The sequence below is a fragment of the Aspergillus glaucus genome, assembly GCF_001890805.1.
Source record: "Aspergillus glaucus CBS 516.65 unplaced genomic scaffold ASPGLscaffold_11, whole genome shotgun sequence".
Lineage (NCBI taxonomy): Eukaryota > Fungi > Ascomycota > Eurotiomycetes > Eurotiales > Aspergillaceae > Aspergillus > Aspergillus glaucus.
In genome coordinates, this window is record NW_019170463.1 from 572,491 (window position 1) to 590,588 (window position 18,098).

Below are 18,098 nucleotides of genomic sequence, written 5' to 3' on the forward strand. Positions count from 1 at the left end.
CCATTGCTGGCGTGTGTTGACTTTCAGTCTCTGTGTGTAAAGAGAGCGAGTACTATGGTTGTGTGGGTGTGGTAAAGGCCTGAAAGGAAATTGCCTTTTTCGGACGAGGCGCTTGGCTTGGCCGCGGACAGAGGCGCGTCTGGTACGGTTTGTGACGCGGTATGTAACAGTTCTTCTATGCCGTGGAACGCTGGTGTATGGTTCCTGACGGTATCATACGGTATTATCTTAATCTATTCTATATCTCAGTTTTTGTAGCTATGGCATACTTATACTTGTGCAGCAGTATACAGGTAGAGGATATTTGTTGTATGAGAATGTTCTTGCTTGCTACTCCTGTACTTGTATGCCATGAATTAATACAACGGATCACGGATGACGGTGTAATAACCGACGCGTCCGTGGATGGCGATGGAGACATACTTCCCAGCAATCCCGTCCCTTTTCGTCCGAGGATTCCAATTCACTCAGGAGACCGCGAACACCACTGCCGTTACTGCTTCGGGTATGATCCCACGCTGATGATCTGGCCGGATTTAGAGTACTCTGTGCAAAATAGATCCGTACTCGGTAAAAGTGTAAATATTAGATGCATCAGATCAAAGACACCGACATTCGATACACTTGACGCTTCATCATCCGAACCATGTCAGAATAGGCTGCAGATACGTTATAAGTAGTTGGCTACATGAAACCTATTCCAGTACAAAAGTACCAATAAATCCGATATGGTGTAATGGTTAACATCGCCGTCTCTCACACGGCAGCTCGGGGTTCGATTCCCCGTGTCGGAACATACAATCGGTTTCTTTTTTTGCTCTTGATTTGGAAATCTCCTTCCTGCGTTTTGCTTTGTCTTTTTGATCTCATCATTTGCTCGAAGCAAGTCTAGTTTATGGGTTGTCTTCGAAATGCACTGCATCAAAATTGAGCTAACTACCTCAAATACTAGTTTTTCCATGTTCAAACAAAATATGCAACAAGTGAATTGCGTCAAGCCGCGGTGTCTCCTTGAGCTTCACCTCTCTTGCGCAAATAAGACCCATGACTGAAGACTCAACACAACACCCTCCTATCATCGTTTATCTGTCAAAGTTACTATAACGGTTTACTGACTACCAGCACCGATCAACGAAAACCCAAAGTACTTGGAGAGCAATATGCTCCTGGAGACATCTCTTCCATTTTAGAAAAGAGCAGGATCTATTGTACTGAAACAGAGTCAAGTCAGAGACGCTTTGCGCCCAGAACCAGTCTCGCGGGTATCCACCCAAAAAAGACATATTTGTGCGCATGACAGGCACAGTGTACATGCAATTGCACGCATATACAAAGGGGAAGGTTTTAAATACACCGAGGAAGACAATCAGTACTCCAATTGAGCAGTTCGGGACAAGAAGGACGATGGACCTGGGCCTTTTCATAATGTCACTAGCTCAGGCGGCCAAAGAAGGGTTGAATCTTGTTGATGAGGAAAACACAATCAAGCCAATCACTGTCAACCTCACCAATCTGACCATATACCTGTCTAAATCTCCTTCACCCCTGCCCCCCCGAGCTTCCTTCAGATCAACCAGAAATGCAAGACCCTTTGCCTCGGGAGGAAATCATTCCAGTACAGCAACAAACAGCGTGGATGCCAGAGTATCATCAAGGACTTCTATACCATAATCTCCTCCAATAAGCTCCTGAACTTGGCCAGTTGTCATAAGATTCTTAAGTGGTGGCCAAATTGGGGGAAATGATAGTCTTGACAGTATATTTCAAGCTCACTCTCGTGACCGAGTATGTTCTCTCCTCAATCCATCTTTTGACAGAAGTGCAAATTTTATACAAAGAAGCCGGATGCCATGATTACGGGCTACAGCTTGATGAAACGGACCATTTAAAACTACTTATTAAGGCGGTTTTGCTTGCATGAACGTTGGGATGGCGCTCTAATCTGACTCCAATGATGAAATGCCGTCAGTGCTTTGGTACTGGGTTTCTTGTGTCCCCTTTGGCAACCACAGGATCCTTCAATCAACGAAGCATAGCTCTCCATCTGGTCCGCCGTATAGGTTATTTATCCATATGCGAATTGCTCAGGATGCAATATTCTAGTGGACATTGACCGAACTGCCCATTGTCCCCGTCAAATCCACTACTTGACAAACTTGGCGTTTGTGAGCTCTCTAGATATATTTAGAACGGCGATTCACCATCTCCAAGGAGTCAGCAGGAATTTTGGATGATAAGTCAGAAGATAGCTAGTTGTATAGGGTTCTCGTCGCCACCAACCGCCCTCAATCGATACGATGCTGAGAAAGGATCAGCGCGACCTAAAAGATCCACTCGATATAATCGACAAATATCTACGCAACTAACGCAATAAGGAAGAAACGCTGCTCTTGGTTAAAAGATAAAATGCATGCTTCTGTGCCGCACAGGTTTCGCTCATACCAGTCCCAACAAGGATTCACCAGAGATTTCTTCACCCCAAGAAGGTCCTTTCCCTCAGATTACGACTCATGGACAATTGTCTACGACGCGGCCTGCTTTTAGGCATTGACAAAGCTTTTGCTCCAAAGTTTTTATTGATTTACTGCAGCGGACACCTTGACTTTTACTACGTATCCCTTTCTCTCTGTGAGACCTTTAGCGCTCTGAGATCCCTGAGAATGAGCTATCTAGGCCTGACAGATTGATAAAAGCAGATAGTTGAAGAGCACAAGCACGGTGATTTTGACCCGGATCGATGCTTCAATGATCGCGAGCAGTTATTGGCCATGTACAATCCTTCGCTATGGTTAAACGGTGACCTTTGACTGACGCAGCTAAGAAAAGCGCTGACGCCCGGCAGGAGAGACTTCGTCTCGAGAGCGATTCTCAGTAAGCAAGCTGAGGAGGCATGACGTATTCTTTCAGATTTCAGAAATACCTTGAACGCCTAGGAACGCCCAGAATCCAGATGGCACGATGCTGGGATCAACAATGGCCGTTGGCAAGGGACAAAGGGACAATAGTCAAAGAATCAAATGAAGTAGTGGAGAACATAAGCCTGATTTCTCCTCTGCACCAAAAAAAGCCCAGTCTCCTCGGAATGATCGATAGTGACCAGAAGCCCTACGAGGCAAGGTTTAGGCAGGTGACAATACAAACAAGCATGTCGCAAGATGGAAAGCCAACTAGAAGACTGCTTCATGCGGGCTCCGCTTGCGCTCGTCGAATGTAAGCGACTTGAGCGTGGAGAAGGCGTGGCCATGCAGGCAATCGTGGAACTAGATGATACAGGGCAGATTTATTCTGCAAATACCGCATAACCAACAGCGTAATGTGCTCGCCCATGGGGGGAACGCCGAAGCCAATGTGGAAAACCAAGACTATTGATCCGTAAGAATGATCTGATTGCAAAATGGACAGCAATTCCACGAAGGTCGTCAAATAGCCGTTTCTGGATCAAATGTTTCAGAGCGCGAGAAGCCCTCAACCTCCAGACAAGAGTCCACAGCCTCGCTATACCTCTTACCTCTTAAATACAAGAGATAAAGAAACTTCACAATTTCTGATATACTGAATGATTTATTAGAGGCGCAAGGGTGGAATAGTCATCTCTAGCATTGTGCTATCGATGATTAGAGCGCGCCCCGCAAATGAAGCTCGTGTGAGAGTACCTCTAGACTCGATACTAACGTACGTATTCAACTCCATTCTCTCCGAGACCGTTATCCTTCGAACGCAAAACCATTGCAGTTCCAGGTTGAACCTCTTTGGGAGATGCTGGTCTGAGATGCAACAATGCCTGGGACTCCAAGTTATGAAGGAAATAACGCCATCGTCTTGTTGGCGACCCATCCAGCGGTATGTCGAATATAATCTTTCCCTCAAATGTGAATCTCAGACGGATAGCACGGGGATTACACGAGGAATGACCTGAAATTGGGGACGAGCATCGAGCATTTACTCGAAGGTTGGTGGACATTTGGATAGAATAGGTGGTGTTGTGGTTCTTCTGTGGTGAACTTCCTTGGTCTTAGTGTAATTATTTTTGGATATATATTCTCTAGGGTAAACTTGATTTAACCCTATGGTACGGGGACCCGGCTGCGCTTGTGACAAACGTGATCGTTGCAAAAGCGAAACGGGACAGAAATTCTGATTCTGTCGAAGTTCAGCTGTTTCTTATAAAGGACCTTCTTCACTCCTTGAGAAATGTTTCTGACTGTCAACTTCAGCGATGGTAAGACAGGCGAGACTCCAAGTTGACGGAAGTACTTATAGGGCTGACGGAACCAGAGAACAGGCTCTGATGATACAACATGACAGCGAAAAGATGGGGCTATGAGTTCCCAGATGTTGCAACATGGAAAATAAATTTGGAGAATGCAGCATACCACTGCGGACCATTTTCTAGACTTGGAAAAACTAAAATGTTCCAGTGGATGCATGATACATGGATTTCGTACATCAGAAAGCCAACAAGCCACACACCTTCACGAGTAGCAAGAGTGGTGGAATTCATTTAAGGATCGTATTGCAACAGAATGATAGACTCTGAGTTGACTCCAATGGGGGTGAGACTTCCTACAAATTATGGCTGGGGAGCCACCACACACGGTCTATCGTTATCTTTGAAAGCAAACAATCTGATCAATGTTTCTTCCCAATTCTCGCACTTGCACTGTCAGTGATTGATGGCTCAATCAGGTTCCGGCTGTGTTCGCCTACCTATACGAAGAAAACAATCATCACCGACGGGTTGCTGTTAGTACATCATTGACCGTACACGGTGTTCGTGAGAAAGCCAAGATAGTCACTCTTCTGCAGCGGAGGTTTTTTAGTGAGAATAGATTTTTGAGCTGTTAAACGATTACTCCATACAAATTATGTAGACACCAGTGCTGACAGGCAGGACTCTGCGTTTTCCATACTCTATGCCTTTTTGATCATCATTTACAACCTCAAACGATGATATGCTGAATGTCTTCTCAACATCGTCGAATTCCGACTCGCGCCCATCATCCTCACACTCGTCCAGTAGTCACTTGTGCCGTGGCTGGGGTCAGCGTCCTGGGCGTCAAACTCAGAGCCCTGATCGTCCTCGGCTTTAGGACCATGGACACGGAAGTACTCGCGATCATTAGACGGCGCGTCCTTCACCATATTCTCCGCAGCCTCTGGAAGCCACCCGTTGATAAAGTCTCCATGCATACAATACGAGCCACTACAAGAAAGCTTCACTGGAGGAGCTCCAGACCAACCATCCGGAAGAATGGACCGCAGGTCATAACGGATAGAGAAGCGCAAACGAGGAATCCGATACATGCCAATCGGGCAGCGGTTTTCGCCATAGCCACCCACCCAGTTCGGATTGGCCGAATAAGCGTACTCCAGAGTTTTTGGGCTCGCGCAGTCCGGGAAGAGTAGGAGTCCTTGCAGATGCTCCTTGCACGTCCTGGTGGGGAACGCTGCATCGTCCGTGTCGTCTTCCGAGTCCCCTTCTTCTTCCCCGCCGTCACAGAACCACTGGACACCGGCGTTCTTGTCGAGCTGATGAGGGGACGTTGCGCTCACGTTTCCCGCTAGGAGCTTGAGATTTTGAGGGATTGGGATTTCGGCGCTATCGAGCTCCTTGTAGTAGGCACTGAATCGGTAAGGCTTGATTGCGGTATAATTCGATCCATTCACATGGTAGAGTGTCGGGACCCCTTGCGCGAATTGAGTTAGTCATTATTCATCTTTTCCGTATCCTCTGGAGAGAACTCACAATATGCTGAGAAATCATCGAGGTTTTCGGCTGTGGTGCAGCCGCCCTGCAACTCAGAAGAGGTCTTGGTGCTCACATTGATAGCATCTGAGCCAAAGAAATCATGCATATGACTGGCATATTTGCCGGGAATCACCAGAGGGTCAATGTTTTTTAACATGAAATGATCTACATTGGTAACAGTGTAGGCCTGGGAGAAGCCCACGGCCAAGGATAGGAGAATCAGAGGATGCATCGTAAATACAACAACAAGAATAACAAGAGAGACCCCATGGTCTTTTATCCTTCTTGAATGCTCATGGTAGCAGCCGAGATCATTCTATATAAAACGAGCCCCATCGCGTTGTTGGCATCCAAAAGCTTTGCTGGTTGTTTATATGACATTGAACACAGTTTTTCACCACCCGGCGACCACTTGATATTCTCTATCAAACCGCTTTCTTCAAGGCACATTTTCCAGGGGTTGGTGGTCGTGTCGTATAGATGGATAATAAAAGAGGCTGTAGCAAGGATGCGACCATTTGGCGACATAGCCATCAAATCGACTGAGGAGAGATGTCCTTTAATTTCCCATTCCCCGGTGGTAGGGTCCTTGCACCAAGGGCTGTCGTCACCTTGGGCAAGTCTAGGGATCTGCGACTGAAGTTCTAAAGTAGAGGCATTCAAGCGCCTGGTTTCTCGGTTCATTGCGCGGATATCCGCCTCCATGAATAGTAGTCTAACTAGCACAGAGAACGAGATGACGTCGAAAACCAGGCCAATTTTTATCACTATCTTTATCCCAAAGTAGGAAGAATTGTCCTTGTCTGGAGAATACAACAGCATCCGGACTGAAAAAGATACATGACAGCCCAGGAAGGCTAGGAAGAAAAGACAGCCCATTAAGCGGTTATTCACGCCCGAAGATGAGACAAGAGCCTGGTTGCGTGACGAAGGAACAGTAGTCGACCTATTATCAGGGCCATCAACTGAAGGATTCAAGGCGATGAGATTGGTGTCCCAAATGTAGACTCTTCCCATATAACTAGCCAATGTCAAAAGCCGACCATCTTCAGAAAAAGCCATGGCATTGATGAATTCTCTGGGGCCATTTGTGGAAATAACTTCATGGGATTCCTTAGTAGCTAAGTTCCAGCGATGAACTTTCTTTGCCGATATCGAAAACAGTGACTGACCATCTTGTGAGAAGGATACAGCAGACATAGGAAGCGAGGGTGACTCTTCTTTTTCTATGATGTGCTTCCAAGCTCTGGACCTCATATCCCAAATCCGCACAGAGCCTTGATACAAGCCCAGAGCTAATGTCAAGCTATCTGGGGAGAATGCCAATGCCTGCGCTGGACGTTCATTGTTGTAAACCTCTTTCCAGGTACTTGACGCTGTACCCCAAAGACGGACTGTACCGTTTCTCCAGGCGCAGGCTAGTACTTGACCATCAGGAGAGATATTCAGAGCATCCACTCGATTGGAATTTACATGCTTGGCAGACGCGTTATATTTCTCTATGAAATCTGATGGGTTGAATCTGATGGGTTGTCTCTTTTGGCATCATTGATGACGGTCTCAAACTCGTCATAGCTGATCTTCCTTTCTAGAAATTGATTGATGGCTTTATTGTCTTTCTTTACTCTGTCCCACGCATGATTAATTGTTGCTTTGACATCTAAGGAGACATCGCTTGCCTCCGAAAGGTTAATCGTGCCTTGAAAGATTCGATTCCAAGTGCTGGTAACAGGATCCCGGAGCAAGATTGTGCCACTGCTTAAGCCCACCACGAGAGTATCTGAGCTAGCTGAGAAGGAAATAGCCGAGACCATACCTTCATGGCTCTTCAACATTTCTTCATAGCCCGTAGCTGCCGTGTTCTATGATAAGACTGTGCCGTCCTCTGATCCCAACACTAATGACTGACTATCCTGAAGGAACGAGATCGAGTTTATGGGTCCCTTGTGGCCTTCAAGAATTTGCTTCATAATTCCGGTTGTTGCGTCCCACAGCTTAATCGTGTAGTCGGTTGAGGCCGTTGCTAGGGTTTGACCATCCGGCGAAAAGCGTACATCGTTGACTGGTGAGTTTCCGTGGCCTTCGAGTACCTGCAGGCAGGAGTTCCAGTTCTTTTGAACGCCAGTCACGCTCCTCACGAATGGCAGCCTACTGTTCGAAAATAGACGCTCGATTTCGCTGTTCTCAGGATAAAAGACAAGAGCTCCACTGTAGACTTGCAAGGGAGCCTGCTCTATCGTTGAACCATAGGTGAGGACTAGCCGCATGGAATCCTGCAGCAGTTTCGCAAACTCAGAATTGGGGGTTGACTGGCAGCCTGTTAGTTGAATCCTTTTCGCAAGTTTTGAGAAACATACCTGGACACTCTGCAGAAGACTTTTGATGATGAGTATACTCGCTGAAATCTCTCGCACGATACCCAGGCTTTCCAGCCAGTGAAGAAGATGCTCGGCAAAGAAAGTGTGTAGTTTGCCCTTGTCATCGAGCTCTTGGCTATTCTCTACGATTTTACTGTTATGTTGACACAGATGGTCGAACCAGTGAACACACGCATATTCGATAGAGTTCAATGCTGTTTGTTTGGGGCGGGATTCCATGGTAAGAGACCCGGGATCCTTGAGCTCGCATATGTCCTGCCGCAACGTGTTTGACATAGCATTGAGTGACCGGGAATATATTTCATAATGGACTCGCTCGCAGCCTGCGCTAAATATGACGGTTGATTGATTTATAACGAGATAGTCCTTAGCCGATTGATGAATGAAATAAACGTAACTTTCTCGAACCGTAAGAAAAGAACTGCACATGCTGACCATTCTGTCTAGTTCCGGAACTTGTGCGATTGTCTGTGGAAGCCCTGCTCGCCAGGGTGGAGACACCTTATGAGCGCGCCTGGGGCTTCTGCTTAGAATATCCCGTCGTTTTCGCCGCTCTGCAGACATGCATCGACCTGGGCCTTTGGAAATTCTGGACGAGCGCTAAGGGTGGCGAGAAGTCCATCAACGAGCTGGTCCAGCTTACAAATGCCACCATCGATACAAACCTACTGCGTAAGCCACATTTCCACGCGAATATCATCCAGCAAGACTCATACAAGACATACAGGTCGGCTCTCCCGCTTGCTAGCAGCCTTTTACATTGTCGAGGAGACAGCGGAGGACAAATTTAAACCGACAGCATTCTCGTACGCCATCGGCGACGAGAGCACCAAGGTTCGCGCCTCGCTTCAAGCAGCGTGAGCACGCATTACACGCATCCTTCAACCCACCCCGCTATACTAACCTCGTAACCAGAACATATCAATACCTTGCAGCAGGCCACAACCTGCCGGCCTATCTAGCTAAGACCTCCTACAAGGAGCCTACGGACTTCATCTCGAATAACTACTCGGACATAGACCCTGATGGCCTCAACTTCTTCGGACGACTCCAGCAGAATCCCACTCACTGTGAAGCTTTCACCGGTCACATGGAGGCCTGGACAGCATGGAAGACTCCATGGACCAAGGTATACGACACGGCCCGACTGCTTGATGGCGCCAGGTTGGACGATGCCTTTCCATTCGTTGTTGATGTGGGTGGAAACACTGGGATCGATATTTCTCACGTCCTTGTCAAGCACCCGGACATCCCCGCTGGATCGCTCGTCTTGCAAGATGTTCCGGAAGTCATCGCCAAGGCTCAGGTGGATAAGAAGATCACAGCTATGTCTCATGACTTCTTTCTCCCGCAACCGGTCAAACGTGAGATAAGAGACGCTGCGGCCCAGAAAGTCAAAACTGCATACTAATACCTAAAGCGCAGGCAGCCGAGCTTACTTCATGCACGCCGTGCTTCACGATTGGCCAGATGACAAGGCCAAGCAACTGCTAGTCAACACAAAAGATGCAATGGTCAAGGGATACTCCAAACTCTTCATCTACGACATTGTTCTTCCTCCCACGGGGGCGAGCATTAGCCAGGCTACAATGGACGTGGAGATGATGTCGTTACTTTCGGCTTCTGAGCGGACACGGGGTGCATGGGAGAAGCTGTTGACCGAAGCTGGGCTGAAGATCGCCAACTTTTGGCCTGACCCTCGGGAGTATGAGATGATAATTGAAGCCGAAGTTGCGTAGGTTTGAAACTCTCTGCAAAAGGCTTCAACTATAGACCAGCACATATTTGTGTTATGCACTTTACGTTGCTTTTATCTTCTTCCATAACAATTTTCTTTTGTAACTAGTTGATGGCTGCCATATTGTATATAAATAGGCCTTATGATCAATAGTTTTCTCAAATTCTCCTTCTATTCACTCTGAATAGTGCCTAAGATATTGTACTGAGCATTGTAGTTGACAGTTTTCCTTTGTCTCACCAGACAGCTTCCTTTCTTCTTCTTCCTCTCCAGATTCGATATTCTTATCGATAGGACTAGCATTTGAGAACTTCACGGCGGTCCTTACGGAAATGGGAAAGCCAGGAAATCTCGACGAGCAGCTGGCGACCATTGATTGTCTTGCCCTACCATTTTCGAGGGTGCCTTCGCATGATAAGCTTCTCGGATGGCTAGCTCAGTGGGGGCACGGGAAATGCTCTCATTCAAGAAATCGTGGTGTGGCACGCAATCCACCCCAAATCAAAGCATTCCTCCCTCAACACAAACCAATCCGTCTTCTCGGGGTCTTCAGCTTGCCGGTAAAACTCCATCCCTCCTTCAACCCCATCCTCACCTACCGTCCAGACCCCATCATCAACAAGCTCCGTCCATTTCCGCAGTAAACTAACCAGTCTCGTGTCATGATCCACATAAAACGGACAGCTCCCCTGTCCCTATAACGCAGTCGATGTCTTTCGAGAAATATGTTTCCCGTCATATCTCGGGTACGAAGATAGTTCGAACGGCAGCGCCAGCTTCACGGTATTCGCCCACGCTGGGTCAAGCTATACCCAGAGTCCGACCTGACGCTCTCTATACCGAGCCTCGGCCGCGGGGAAGAGAATAATCGCGTCTGAGACAGCTGGGGTACCGTTGAACTCACGATAGTACGGGGTGCGGAACACCGGATCTCCCCGGCTGGGATGATGGATCTCTATTTGGGGAGGCGGCATTTCTGTATCGCAGACTTTTATTCCCGGGGTGATGTATTTGAAGTGTGGCTTCGTAGCTCGCAGCAGGAATGCTCGAGGGAATCCGTTGACGGCGGGATTCAGCGTCTCCTGCGTCGCGATTGGTTGCCGTAATCTATCGTGTGATGTCTCCTGGGGAAGACGAGCCTCAATCGCCTTAACAAGCGCATCGAATGCCTCAACGCTCTGCTTTAAAACCCAATCATTCCACGGGACCACGCTTCAGAAGTTGGCCATAGCCTGGTACGGGTTATACATGTCGTTGTCTGGCGGGACGGGCCGGTACTTCCCCACGTCAATAATGGCATTCAGTCGTTCAAGGAAGAGCTGGAAACTATACCATGGTTGGTTCTCATTCTCATCCCAGTCCAGCCGGTCATGTATATACGACACACGCAGATCCGAAACATCCATAACCAGCCCGATGGAATCCGTCATGGTGCTGAGGTTACTGCCCAAAAGCAACACGCAGTCATCCAAATCCTCAATTTCCACCGGTTGGAGACGGGTTGGCGGTGATATGGCTTGAACATGGTAGGCCAGCACATCGTTGACCCACGGGCACGCCGTGGGTGTCTATGACCAGATAGATTTGTTCTAGGAATGAGGAAATTGGCGCGGGAAATCGCGTCAGCCACTGAGGTACGTACGGTGCGGCTTCTGGATGAGCAACCCAGGTATTGAACCAGTTTGTTTGGAGACGGCGTCCACGGAGGGATCGTTGAGCTCCGCCAAGCCCGATGCAGATGATCCGGTTGTATAGCTGAGCGCTAATGTCGGGATCAAATGGTTGCTCTTGGTCCATTTTGTCTGCCTTTGGTGTGTTAGTACTGGCTCTCTAGACAAGGTATTGCAGCATTGTCCACGAGTTTTCCCTTCTGGCAGGAGCGAAGATGAGGAAATTAAGCCAAGAGATTCGGCTATTAGAAGGACTAGTAGCCATGGATATATCTGCCGACATACCTGTGTGGGGACTCGCTAGTGTCGGCCAATTTGCGCGGAGCCACTACTACGGAGTTTTAGGGTAGAAATGCATTTGCATACAGGCCTACCTCGTAGCGTGACTTTGCCTACTAGTCTTATTAAACATCCAAGGTAAGCGAATTCGATATTATTATTGTTGTTCCAAGAGATAAATTATTCCCTAGTTGTTTCCATTTAATACGCATGTTGCAAAAAGAATGCAGGGCCAGCCGTCATCTCAATCTATGCCTTCGACAACGGTTACAGGCTCTCATCCGACAATTTCTGCACATGAATATATACTCAGGCAGATCATGATTGCGAACCTCGCACATCAAACTCCCTTGATTAAGCCAAGCCCATTGAGAGTTCCTGTGATGTTCACATCCGACGTCCTCATGTTGCCGAAGATTTTCAACTATCCGATTGAATGCGTTCTGGCGATATTCGAAATTGGCATTTTGCGGAACCTCCTCTGCGACTGCTTGGTTTGCTACGGCAACAAGTCTATTCTCGTGCCAAAGTGGGCAGTTGCATGATTTCCAGACCAGGCCGCAAGTATAACAGAACTCGCTGCCGCAGCTTGGAAGGGGTTAGCTCTTTGATATTCCCATAGGAAAAAAGGACAGCGATATCCACTTACCGACAGGTAATGTGGTTGCAACCGTGTTGAAGCTCTACCATAGTTCGGCAATTGAAGCACCGCGTCCAATTCTCAGCGTCGGCTATCGCCAGGACACCTTGAAGTGCGTCATCCATCGGACAGTCAATACCAGGGTGCGCGAAGGAGTGACAGGGTAAATGTGTCTGCTGGTGACATTCTGAACAAGTGCCATGCTCGTTATGAATGGCAAATGGAGGAATGAATTTGGAGCATGTTGGCTCAGCACAGTATAGTCGATCTTTGGCGGTCCATTCAAGCGCCCTTTCACTGAAAGCCCGGAGTTCCTCGTAGTTCAAAACTCTCATGGCAAGTCCAGGCGGCACAATGTTACCGCAACAACGAGGCGGGTACAGCTCTTCATCCTTGGTGGCTCCGAGAAACATTTGTCTCGTACAATCATGACAAAATCCATGGCCACAGGAGCCTACAAACATGGCAGTATCACACTTTTCAAAACAAGAAACACATTCATCTCCAATATCTGCTGCTTGGTGTGAGGGTTTATAACGTGAAGAACCTTCTCCATTATCTGACTCGTCGTTGAGCGTCATACGGTCCATCAGGTCTCCGATAACAACGGAAACAGCATCCTCATTCTTATCTGGCGATGTGGCTTTGCTTATGGTTGTGTCATATGGGGCATCTTGAGGGATTGGCTCTTCATTGTCCAGAGCAAGCACGAATCGATGGTCCTGCTCAGCAATGCGTTCATCACTTTTAATAGATGCCAGTATATTTTGATCGGTAACGATTGCCGTACTCGTGCTGAGAGCTAGTATTCTGTCCTGAATAAAAGTTTGAGTGGTCAGGGCTTCTTCCATGCACACGAGGGCGAGTTCGAGGTCATTTTGTTTCCCTGCAACTTGTTTTCCCTTTTGCTTGTTTTCGAAATCGGCCACATCCTCAAGAATAAGCTGCAATATCAATTCCTGATTCGGATCGAATTCCATTTTGAGTTATAGACTTGAGACTTGAAAATTTAGCTTATATTGTATTCATGTAAATAAAAAGGAGCCAACAAATGTGCGAGAAATGAGGGGTAAAGCTGCCACTTCAAAAAAAAAAAGCTGGACGTAGCGTTGATGTCACGACTCGATACTTCTCTCGCCAAAGCCAAATTGAATGCTTCATACTTTTGCGTCATGGGAGCATTCAATCTCTTAGCCCTAGCTCGCAGGACAGCTTATTATGCTTTTGGGAGCGGAGCATACTCTTTAGATAGAGGTTAACCCTAGAAGGATTAGAAATTTATTAAAACGTGATCTAAACAATTTCACAGGACAATATCAGACTGCTCAGAACGTGCTCACTGAGCACCAGCATGGAAAGAGGAAAATGGCCACAGCCTGACTCCGGATGTTGCCTGAGGTAGCAGAAACTGGTTCTTCTGCACTAGTCACCTATCTGGCATTCAACTGCTAGGAGTAATTATTAACTAGTTCTACAAGTATCCCTACCTCCAGCTAGATGCAGGACTCCGCGATGTTCTCGAGTAGTGCCGTTCATTTTCTAGAAGCACTTCGAAACTGCATGCTTCGGATCTGTTCCTTTCATATTTGAGCCTGTATCTCTGGGATTGAGTTAGGGCTGGCTGGGTCATCGTTTATGTATTCGTGGGCTTTAGCTAGTGATAACGGGCAATAAATTTATATTTATCATATATACGTTTTTGTGTCCTATGCAATGTCTCGAATCGTTCTTCATCGATTCAGGACATGAATTTAGATCCCTGATAATTTCTCAACACCGTGGGTCTGTCCTATACCGGCGAGTATGTACGCACTCCAGAGGAAGATGCTTGTGATTCGGTCGACGTAGCCTACTGGGCTGGGGCAGGCGAAGGTGCCGATAAATACGAAGGTATCGAAATAGTAATGGATATTGCAGGGGGGGGGATGATAGTAGAAATCGGCTGGATATCGAAACGAGTAATGAGTGATGATGACGGCTGGTTCTAGTTTGCGATTCCTTGAAGGTCGTGCATCTCAGTGATGGATTGGCATTGCTTGTTACTGGCTTATCTCCGTCTAAATAAGCCCAGGTCCTTGGTACGGACTATAAGAGTTGAAAGTTGGATCTTCACTGGTTGTGAAGCAATGTTCAATAAGCAAGCAGCAAAGCATCTCCTTAGTTTCTATTCAGTCTCATATCTCTTTGCCTTTTGCAGTCGTGATACCTACCTACCTGGATCATGTCAGGGAAAAGTGATTATTTGCACCAGTGCCAACCAAGGCTTACCCTTTGGAATTCTCCAGGTTGTGCGGCGGTCTATGCCTATATACGGGCTTTTGGCACTTCACTGGTCTCAGCCCGACTATTATTCTATATTGCTCCCACTTCTCCCTTCTCCATACCTGATCGTTGAGAAGTCGCCCAATTAGATAGGAATCCCTCCTTAGTGCCTAGTAGCGACCACCGAAGGCACAACAATCACAACAAAAATAACAACAACACAAAAACCAATACAAAGATAGCACGGCCATTTCCTCTTCTTCTTCACGGCAGTTGAACCATCTCCATCTCTATCCCCCCCCCAGGCGGCTGCGGCTGCGGTGGTATATCATGTCCGTATAAGATAGGTCCCGTCAAATTATTCGTTTGATTTTGAGGAGAGACGGGGTATTTGTCGTTGTGATCTGGTATATAGAGAAAAGGGGGCTCGAACTTCTGTTCTCGGCTGCATGCGGTGCACTATTGGGGTCTTGTTCGATGTCTGCGAGTTCCTATTTTTCAATTGTTAGTTTTGATTGATGTATAGAATAAGGAAGCATGGCAGGTATGTACCATATTATTTGTATAAACAGTTAGTTGTCAGATGTCTGGATAGGATAATGATGGAATTCATTTTGCTTTACTTCGTATCTCACGAGGCGACGCCTAGACCAGCAAGTGCTAAGTTGATGATGATCAGCGTTTTGACAAGGGAGTAAAAAGGAATAGCGATCAGCGGCAATACGAGGCAAAGCAATTATGAGTTGACAAGGTTATGCTCATTCGTGAACCACGAGGCTGATGGAAAGAGTAAGGCGGGAGAAAATCAATTCGCATGTACAAACAATCTATTAATAAGAACACATCCAGATCGACACCATCTATTCATCCTTACTCTCTCTCTTTCGTCTCTCAACAACCTCCGCAACAGCCTGCTGCACCTCCGGACTACTCCTCACACCACTCAACACCAATCCCTCCTTCATCCCCTTCCTCAACGCTGCAATTCCCTCTTTATCACCCCGGAATGGCGCGTACCCCATCTGCAAGAGCCTCGTCGCCTCCAAGTCCGTTGCGCGGGAAAGATTCATCACCTGTCCCAGTTTCTGCATCGTCTCTTTATCGAGGCGTTCTCCCGGTGTCGAGGACGATTTCTTCGTTAACTCTGGTGGTGTGAGTTGGGAGATGAAGATATGTAGTATAATAGAGGCCTGGCGGGCGATTTGGAGGACTTGGAAGGGGAGAAGGTAGAAACTGAGGGAGTCGGGGATGTCAAGAATGTTGCGCAGGCCTTCGGGGAGGAGGGAGGCGGGCGTGAAGACTGCAAGATGGCTGTGGGTGATCAGGGTGAGTTCGAGGGTCAGGAGGGCCGCGAAGGTGAAGAAGCGCCACTGTCAATCACCGTTAGCTGTTGTTTTCATGTCTTGCACGGACTAGAGAGCAGACTCACGTAGCGCCCCCAATCCGACCACCAGGTAAAGTTCAAGAAGATAATCGTCACAACCCCCCCAACATACTGCGGAATAATAGACCGCTGCATAGCCGCATACAAGAAATCCTGCATCGTCTTCTCATTCCCCCAATTCAAAATCGAAGGTCCGAACCGATCATACGCAAACCGCTTTGCCGGATCCAACAGCGTATCCTGCGCCAACTTCAAGAACACGAAGTAGTCGTCCCCGCCGCTGCCATATCCGTCACCTGCTCCATGGCCCAATTTGTCCGGATGGTGCTGCGCAGCCAATCGTCGGAAGCGCGACTTGATTGTCCGGTCGTTGGCGAGCGGGGAGACTCCCAGCGCGCGGTAAAAGTCGCCGGCGACTTGGACATTGTGGAAGGTATCGTAGAGAGTGTAGAGGAGGTAGCTGGTAATTACTAGAATGAAGATGCGACGGCGATGGCGCGCATATCGTGGGGAGGGAGGTTGGGGTCGAGGTTCGCCGGCGCGGACGGTAATTCCGTAGTAGACACTTTGGAGGAGCGATGTGGCATACTTGTGTTGTTAGTATGGTTTGGGAGTCAGCGCTAGCAAAAAACTTACATTAGGAAGGAATGCCCATCCTAGGAATGAGAGAATGGACGACATGGCTGGATGTTGAAGAGTCCCTGATCTGCAATTTGGCAGTTGTTATCTGGATTGATAGTTAGTTAACTAGTTAGTTAAGTTAGTTCCTGGATCCGCTTAGTCAGCTGCGCATATTCGTCACGACGTTGCTTGCTTTCTCTTTTCATCTTTTCCAATAATAAGAATCATTCACTGGATTACAGTACGAGGAGTTCAGCGTGCGTCAGCTAATATTCGAGCCAGGTATGAGCAGTGAAGCCAGACCATATAAAGGGAGCATCCATCCCGTGCCTGGGTAAGCGTCCAAGTATATTCTACTTCATTGCTACAACAGAAGCATCGATTTGCACTATAAGATCCCATAATCCTAATTTTTTAAAAGAAAGGAATATTCTGACAACCTCTACAGATCCAAACACACAACACAATGACAACCTTCAAAACAACCCATTTCATCCCCTCAAAGCACCAACCCCAAATCCTCTCCTCACCAATAACCCGCATCCTCGCAGTAGCTCACGAGCAGCAAGTAGACACAAACCACTGGTGCTTCTACCTCCAAACATCCCCCGAGTCCTCCATTTGTCTGGACTGCCAACCTAGCTACAGCGTCCCAAGCACTGCCATCCAAGGCGGCTCCAAAGCAAACCTGATCCTCTCGGAGCTGCTGTATCTCCTGCCACCTGGTGTGCAGGCGCATTTTGCTCTAGATGTGGTTCCGGGATTGACGGTTGCGGGGGTTTATGAGAAGTTGGTTGAGCATGGGCGTCATGAGTACGAGTTTGATTCGAAGGGGGTGGGGTGTAGGTTTTGGGTGACGGAGCAGATGGATCTTTTGCTGAGGCTGGGGGTTGTTACGGATGAGAAGCAGGTTTCTGCGGCGAAGGAGGGGATTCTTTTGTTGTGGCCGGATCAGACGCCGAATCCACTTGATCAGGGGGCTTACTATCAGTGACGGCCGAGATCAAGCGCTGCCATAACTATTGCTAACTTGCTAACATGAACAAGGAGGACTAACTGGGAGACACGCATGGAAGTTTTATCAACCTGTATCAAAAAGCTTGCTACATCTTGCTATTTTGAGAGATTGGAACGGTTAGGGTTAGGACATTATTCGATATTGGTAACAGGCTAACAGCACTGCAATATATCTTATCGTTACTTCATTCTAGCTACATATTAGCCATGATGTGACCCATAGCTTTTCAAACAAGAACCAGCATGGCAATTCTCATGCCAATTCTATGTTCCCCGTAGTTATGAGGGTTCTGTGAGCAAGACCTCCCAAAAAGGCAACCACCCTCACCGCCAGCCCCACCGCCTTCCCTTCTCATTCTC

General features: G+C 47.6%; 7 protein-coding genes and 1 non-coding gene across 8 annotated transcripts; 3 read left to right on the top strand and 5 right to left on the bottom strand.

Moving 5' to 3' along the window:
• Positions 1 to 722: 722 nt before the first annotated feature.
• ASPGLDRAFT_t91 lies at positions 723 to 794 on the top strand. The gene has a single exon. It is a non-coding gene; the product is annotated as a tRNA-Glu (tRNA).
• A 4,138-nt stretch (positions 795 to 4,932) lies between these two features.
• Positions 4,933 to 5,981, bottom strand: ASPGLDRAFT_66860 (DUF1996 domain-containing protein; the record flags this gene model as incomplete). The annotated part of the gene is made up of 2 exons (XM_022549066.1): positions 4,933 to 5,687; positions 5,747 to 5,981. 2 exons carry the CDS (start codon positions 5,979 to 5,981, stop codon positions 4,933 to 4,935), a joined length of 990 nt encoding a protein of 329 aa, XP_022400629.1.
• Positions 5,982 to 7,611: 1,630 nt separating this feature from the next.
• On the bottom strand, positions 7,612 to 8,403 carry ASPGLDRAFT_35938 (WD40 repeat domain-containing protein; the record flags this gene model as incomplete). The annotated part of the gene is made up of 2 exons (XM_022544629.1): positions 7,612 to 8,058; positions 8,107 to 8,403. The coding sequence occupies 2 exons, from the start codon at positions 8,401 to 8,403 to the stop codon at positions 7,612 to 7,614; spliced, it is 744 nt and encodes a 247-aa protein (XP_022400630.1).
• Positions 8,404 to 8,433: 30 nt separating this feature from the next.
• On the top strand, positions 8,434 to 10,004 carry ASPGLDRAFT_58335 (uncharacterized protein; the record flags this gene model as incomplete). The annotated part of the gene is made up of 5 exons (XM_022548310.1): positions 8,434 to 8,467; positions 8,575 to 8,799; positions 8,855 to 8,984; positions 9,043 to 9,491; positions 9,553 to 10,004. The coding sequence occupies 5 exons, from the start codon at positions 8,434 to 8,436 to the stop codon at positions 9,864 to 9,866; spliced, it is 1,152 nt and encodes a 383-aa protein (XP_022400631.1). The 3' UTR covers positions 9,867 to 10,004.
• Positions 10,005 to 10,017: 13 nt separating this feature from the next.
• ASPGLDRAFT_1492193 (uncharacterized protein) lies at positions 10,018 to 11,662 on the bottom strand (the record flags this gene model as incomplete). Its single annotated transcript, XM_022542011.1, has 4 exons — positions 10,018 to 10,560; positions 10,678 to 11,077; positions 11,114 to 11,381; positions 11,413 to 11,662. The coding sequence occupies 4 exons, from the start codon at positions 11,660 to 11,662 to the stop codon at positions 10,330 to 10,332; spliced, it is 1,149 nt and encodes a 382-aa protein (XP_022400632.1). The 3' UTR covers positions 10,018 to 10,329.
• A 316-nt stretch (positions 11,663 to 11,978) lies between these two features.
• Positions 11,979 to 13,464, bottom strand: ASPGLDRAFT_362587 (RBR family RING finger protein). Its single transcript, XM_022544672.1, has 2 exons — positions 12,464 to 13,464; positions 11,979 to 12,402 (listed from the first exon to the last, which is right to left on the bottom strand). The coding sequence occupies exons 1-2, from the start codon at positions 13,432 to 13,434 to the stop codon at positions 12,054 to 12,056; spliced, it is 1,320 nt and encodes a 439-aa protein (XP_022400633.1). The 5' UTR covers positions 13,435 to 13,464; the 3' UTR covers positions 11,979 to 12,053.
• A 2,112-nt stretch (positions 13,465 to 15,576) lies between these two features.
• On the bottom strand, positions 15,577 to 16,781 carry ASPGLDRAFT_26118 (J domain-containing protein; the record flags this gene model as incomplete). Its single annotated transcript, XM_022543534.1, has 3 exons — positions 15,577 to 16,086; positions 16,146 to 16,688; positions 16,737 to 16,781. The coding sequence occupies 3 exons, from the start codon at positions 16,779 to 16,781 to the stop codon at positions 15,577 to 15,579; spliced, it is 1,098 nt and encodes a 365-aa protein (XP_022400634.1).
• Positions 16,782 to 17,018: 237 nt separating this feature from the next.
• On the top strand, positions 17,019 to 18,078 carry ASPGLDRAFT_47644 (uncharacterized protein). The gene has a single exon (XM_022546719.1). The coding sequence runs from the start codon at positions 17,188 to 17,190 to the stop codon at positions 17,713 to 17,715; it is 528 nt and encodes a 175-aa protein (XP_022400635.1). The 5' UTR covers positions 17,019 to 17,187; the 3' UTR covers positions 17,716 to 18,078.
• The last annotated feature ends 20 nt before the right edge of the window (positions 18,079 to 18,098 follow it).